This window comes from Atta colombica, unplaced genomic scaffold (genome assembly GCF_001594045.1).
Source record: "Atta colombica isolate Treedump-2 unplaced genomic scaffold, Acol1.0 scaffold146, whole genome shotgun sequence".
NCBI lineage: Eukaryota > Metazoa > Arthropoda > Insecta > Hymenoptera > Formicidae > Atta > Atta colombica.
Genome location: NW_017259235.1, coordinates 334,353 through 339,756, shown reverse-complemented (window position 1 = coordinate 339,756; position 5,404 = coordinate 334,353). Strand labels below are relative to the sequence as shown.

At 35.6% G+C, this 5,404-nt stretch overlaps 2 protein-coding genes across 3 annotated transcripts in view; one reads left to right on the top strand and one right to left on the bottom strand.

Annotated features, from left to right (window-relative positions):
• Nucleotides 1-3,026, bottom strand: part of LOC108685101 (BTB/POZ domain-containing protein KCTD5) — a 4,132-nt gene extending 1,106 nt beyond the window's left edge. Inside the window, exons 1-3 of one of the 2 annotated variants that reach the window (XM_018189742.1) lie at nucleotides 2,124-3,026; nucleotides 1,655-1,951; nucleotides 881-1,009 (exon numbers count right to left, since the gene is read on the bottom strand). In XM_018189742.1, coding sequence (XP_018045231.1) covers nucleotides 881-1,009; nucleotides 1,655-1,951; nucleotides 2,124-2,339 — 642 coding nt within the window. In that variant the 5' untranslated portion in view covers nucleotides 2,340-3,026. Of the gene's footprint in view, nucleotides 1-500; nucleotides 1,010-1,654; nucleotides 1,952-2,123 lie in introns of those variants that run through there. The other variant, XM_018189741.1, reaches the window with a different exon arrangement.
• A 133-nt stretch (nucleotides 3,027-3,159) lies between these two features.
• Nucleotides 3,160-4,818, top strand: LOC108685102 (glucose-induced degradation protein 4 homolog). Its single transcript, XM_018189743.1, has 4 exons — nucleotides 3,160-3,487; nucleotides 3,820-3,987; nucleotides 4,075-4,307; nucleotides 4,476-4,818. The coding sequence occupies exons 1-4, from the start codon at nucleotides 3,341-3,343 to the stop codon at nucleotides 4,537-4,539; spliced, it is 612 nt and encodes a 203-aa protein (XP_018045232.1). The 5' UTR covers nucleotides 3,160-3,340; the 3' UTR covers nucleotides 4,540-4,818.
• Nucleotides 4,819-5,404: the final 586 nt, after the last annotated feature.

The window sequence follows — 5,404 nt, the reverse complement described above, 5'->3', positions numbered from 1 at the left end:
ATATATATATATATATATATAGACACACACGCACACAAATACATATGAAACAAACTGAAAATTTGATTGACAGGTTTTTATTCTAAATTTGATTTGAAGAAAATATTAAGCCACCTAATAAAATCTGTTGCTGAACATTTCATGTCTACAACAAAATTGTTTTCCTTTTCATTTGGTCCCTTTATAAAATAATTAAGCAAAATAATTCAATTCTAAGCAATCGTCAAGAATATTATATGCAGAAAAATGTATTGCTGAATTAAGCGTAAGTGACAAAACATGAGATAAAATTCAATCTCGTAATAAATGTGTATATATAAATCATTTTTATCGCGTATAATGATAAAGCTCATCTTTGGTTTTCTACCCAACCCAACCAATTCAACCATCAGTAGAGGCAAATTGTTAATATCAAAAATAATACTGCTTGTTTTAATTTTTTAATTTTATCTTATTAGAACTGATAAAAAAATGTGTTATTTAATTTTACAATAGCGTTAGAAATCAAGAAAAATCAATGTTGGATTGCAAGAGTAGATCTTTAGCATATAATAATAGATACTGCTTATGGAGTGCTTAGAAATTTATAATATCTTTTCATTCAGACAGGAAAGCATTCGCATTTCCATAATAGATGTTTATTGCCTTAATAATTATCTCATGCGATCCAACATGAAAAACAATAATACCGAATTACTTAGGGGATACATAGTTTTACTTAAAAATGGTGAAGGTACTTAGTAAAAACGTGATTGAATAGCTAATAAACCCACATCTATCATATCAGCTTAGATACAACAAAAACATAAAAATGATCGCGTCAATCATGGCTACTTTGGCTCAAATAAGGATGGGAGACAGTCGAATAGGATAGCGGTACCTTGACGCGATCCGTAGACTCCTCTTCTTTACAGCTGAGTTGACTAGGTCCGTATTCTCTGCTTACCACACACAAAAATTCCGCGTGATCATCATTACCATAGTTATATTGAGAACCTATGTTGATTAACTATAAAAACAAAAGAAAAACAGTATTTATATTTAAAAAAAAAGCAATAAGAAATGCATATCGTTAATATAATAGTAAGTATGCAAGAAATTGTATAAATAATCACTTTCCAGCAAGAAATACAACATAGCATAGTGATCATTTCGTCTTTGTTTAACATTGACAAACAATAAGAATCTAATAATTCATTGTATTATACATATATCAGATTAGAAATTGAGATTGAGAAATGAGATTGGATTTGACCAATCAAAATAAAGTTTGTTAAATTTTGTATTGGTTTCCTTTCTTCCAACTAATCAATTTCAATCTTAATTTCTGACAGTGAAAAAACTAGCACAACACTGATACACATCGAGTACAATTTAATCGATTCACATAATTTCAATGTTAATAAACAATTTAACTCTTTTAATTACATATTCTTGTTATCATGATAACCTCATAATCTAAAAAGGATTAAATTATTTATTAATATTGAAAATATATGTAAACCAATCTGTACTCAATTACAAGTACTCAGTATTGCTTTAGTTTTCTCAATGAAAAACATTATCATATCATGTGGCTTGTCAGAAAATACTTAGTCTTTAGTCTTTAGTTAACAAAATATAAAGTAAATATAAATGAAATAATTATTAATACCTGTTCAAATCTCCATCCGTCCGACATTGTTGATACCATCTGTGTCAGTTCATCCTCATGACACTGGATAACTCTATAGACGTGTTTCTTGGAATCCCTCTGCGGTCTAGTGTCCCTCAGAATAATTCTCTCTTTGACTAGTCGAATGAGTTCAGTGATATTGTAAAACTCTGCTTCCTCCAGTACACCTTCTTCTGTTAAATCCTTGTTGATAACCAGTTTACCATGGCGTAGATAATTCAAGATTGGACTGAAGTACATAGGGTCGCGGTCTATCAGGTATGCTCCCGTTTCATCCTTGAGAAAACAAAACGGAAAGTCATTCACTGCATTTCGATAGAGGAAGCGCAAGGATCTCCGTTGGGGAAAAGTTCGTCATCATTCTCAACGTCAATGTGGACGATGAAACACGACGATTATTCGGACGGATTCGTTTTGAAATTCCCGGTAAGAAACAGTGTCAACTAACCCTGTCCGAAATAAGATCCGAGTCCTCCTGACATAACCGATAGAGAAACGAGTTCGGATCTCTTGCCAAAGTGGTCTTCGCTGTCAGGAAGTAAGTCCCGCCCACGTTCAATCGCACCCACTGATTCTTGCACCGCTTATCGACATGATTCTCTGTCATCTCGTGCGAGTTCGTATCGCCAAATTCCGCCATACTTGCATTGGCATCAATTGACATTAAAGGGAAAGTAGATCAGGTTGGGTCACGGGTTCGCAGGGCGGCTGGTCAGTGCAGCGTCTTAAATCCGTTGAAGTTGTCTAATTTGGAAAAATGGAAACTAACAGCTGTAACACGATGTCTAATTTAATAGTTATATCATTTTGCAATTTTACCTGGTAATTTTAGAATGATCTTAAAATTTCAAAGCATGCAATTTGCCTGCAAGAGAATATTGAATAAAATAAGCTAATTATTATTAGCTAATTATTATTAATTTTTTATTTCTCTTTTGTTATTATTTATAGTTTCGCAATTGCCAATTATATTATTAATTATATTCCACTTCCGATCTATTTACGATATTGAGATATGATTCAATATTGCAAAATATATTTGTAATTGTTTTTAATAACATTGAATATTAAGTAACTAATTATCGAATAATTATGCGCGGATTTATTTAATAAAGTAAAAATAACAAAATTTATTCGAATTTATATTTATTATTTATCTTGAACGATTCATTCAGATTCGAAATGGATTCAAACGGTTGCCATGTTTTCGAGGAGAGCTTCCGGCGTCAAGTTTGCGGCTTCCGGCGCTCGTCGTCTCGAGAGCGGGTAACTTTGGACGCTCGGTTCTTGTTGAAATTTTCTTCGTCTGGCCGTTTCACGGGAAAGAAAGGAAAGGGTAAGAAAGAAACGGCGACGCGTCACGCGAGGCGCAACACTCCTGGAATCAGGAGAGGACTCCTTGCCCGCGGGGGGAGGGGGGAACCACCCTGGACTCGCTCGTGGTCTGGGTTCGAGGCTCGGTGCATAAAAACGTCCATATCCCCGCGGATTACCGGCAGTCATTGCGACACGATCACTCTATCGTGATATGCGGGGCGCCGCGTCGCGCGTCGTCACCGCCGCCGCCGCCGCCGTCGTCATCGCCGTCACCGTCGCCGTTACCGTCGCCGTCGCGGATCACAATTGAACGCGCTGCACGCAAGCTTGGAGCAACGCCGTGCGAGGATGCCGGTGAAGGTCGACGTGGTTCCACCGCCACCCGCGAACTCGAAGCAGCCGGGTGTCACCAAGTCCCTGCTTTACAACGGCTCGCGCTTCCAAGGCTCGCAAAAGTCCAAGGGCAACAGCTACGACGTGGAGGTGGTTTTGCAGGTTAGTCATGCATTCCTTGTCATGTCCCCTCTCCCTGACCCGACTGTCGTTCGCGCCGCCGTTATGTCGTCATTTTTCGGAAATTGCGCCACAATTTGGCGAACATGATCCCGTCGAAACGAATGTAGAGGAAACGTTTTCGACGACAAGGATGTCTGAAATTAATCATTTCTTCTCATTCTTTCTTCATCCTTTCTCTCTCCCTTCCTCTTTGCAGCAGATAATTCGCATATTTGCGTATAATTAAAGTTGACATAAGCTGGAAGGATTGTTTATGGTACACATGGGATGAGATCAGTTTGATTCTTTATATCGCGTTTGCCCCATTACAGCATGTGGACGAGGAAAACAGTTATCTCTGTGGATACCTGAAGATCAAAGGTCTTACGGAAGAGTTTCCAACATTGACAACATTCTTTGACGGCGAAATCATCTCGAAAAAATATCCCTTTTTGACTCGCAAATGGGATGCTGATGAGGATGTTGACAAGAAACACTGGGTTCGTAAGCTTATCACTCAAGTTGTTGCCATATATAGTTCGTCGCTGATATTATATCTGTATTTATTTTTCTCAATCTCATTGTAGAGTAAATTTGAGTCGTTCTGCCAATACGCCAAAACATTCAATTCCGATACATTTGATTACGAGGCACTGAAAGGAACAGATTTTGTATTTATGAGGTGGAAGGAGCACTTCCTGGTACCTGATCATACGATCAAAGATATCAATGGTGCCTCCTTTGCAGGATTTTACTATATTTGCTTCCAGAAATCCGCCGCCACGATAGAAGGCTTTTATTATCATCGTAGTTCCGAATGGTAAAACGCTATATTATAAGTTAGAGTATCGTAAGTAGTTGTAATGCTAACTACTTCTAATTAATGATATTTGATTTCTGGATACAATAATGTTGTATTTAAGAAAAATTCATATCGCGAATACAGTACGAAATGATTAAAACGATACTTTTATGTACATTGTTTCAGGTATCAATCCTTGAATCTGAGACATGTTCCAGAGCACAGTATACAAATTTACGAGTTCAGGTGAAGTCGATACCTTTGCTGAGAAATTTCACGATATTCGCGTCTTTTCTTTTCTAGCATACAGATCTCATAAAAATTTCGTCCTATAAATCTTATTAGTATAATGAGTCTGTTTATTATTCGTGACACACCCCACAATTCTGGGGAAGATTTACAATGAAAAGTATTCGGGATATCCTCTATGTTAAAAATCGTTCAGATTATGAGAATTGGAGTGCCTATTTAGTGAGTGATCGACTGCGGAATAATTAATTTAACATGATTGATTGTAAAACGATTTTTAGTCGAAATAAATTATCTGATGCATATCATTTTAAATTATTGGTGTTTATTATTCAGTAGTCTAACAAAGGCTTCAAAATATTTGTTTGTGTTTATTGTTATTGTATGCATGATTCAAGTACATTCAATATTTTGGCATTTGATTTTGATCACTGACTGAAGCATATTAAAAAGTTTATATATGTGCATGATATTGTAAAATCGACTACTGTTAAATTGTTTTTACGAGTTTTGTAACGATGATGAAAATAATTATATTATTTTGTAAGCAAATTTTTTTCGTTTCACATTAAAAGATTTATGAGATCTGTTTACTACATTAGAAAAGATCAAGTGTAATTGTTGTTTGAATGAAGCTGTACGTATGTCTCAAGGAAAAAAGAAAAAACGAAAATGATAATCGCGAAAGCTATATCGAGAGGTTTGATCTTATTTTATGTTAAAAATTTATTTATTTTATGCGATTAAACTATCTGACTCTAATGTATTTTATACATACATATATAAAATATATGTATACCTGATTTTAAGAATAGGACGTATTAGACATATGTTGGCTGTTCGTGAAACTTGTCTTCATATTTTTA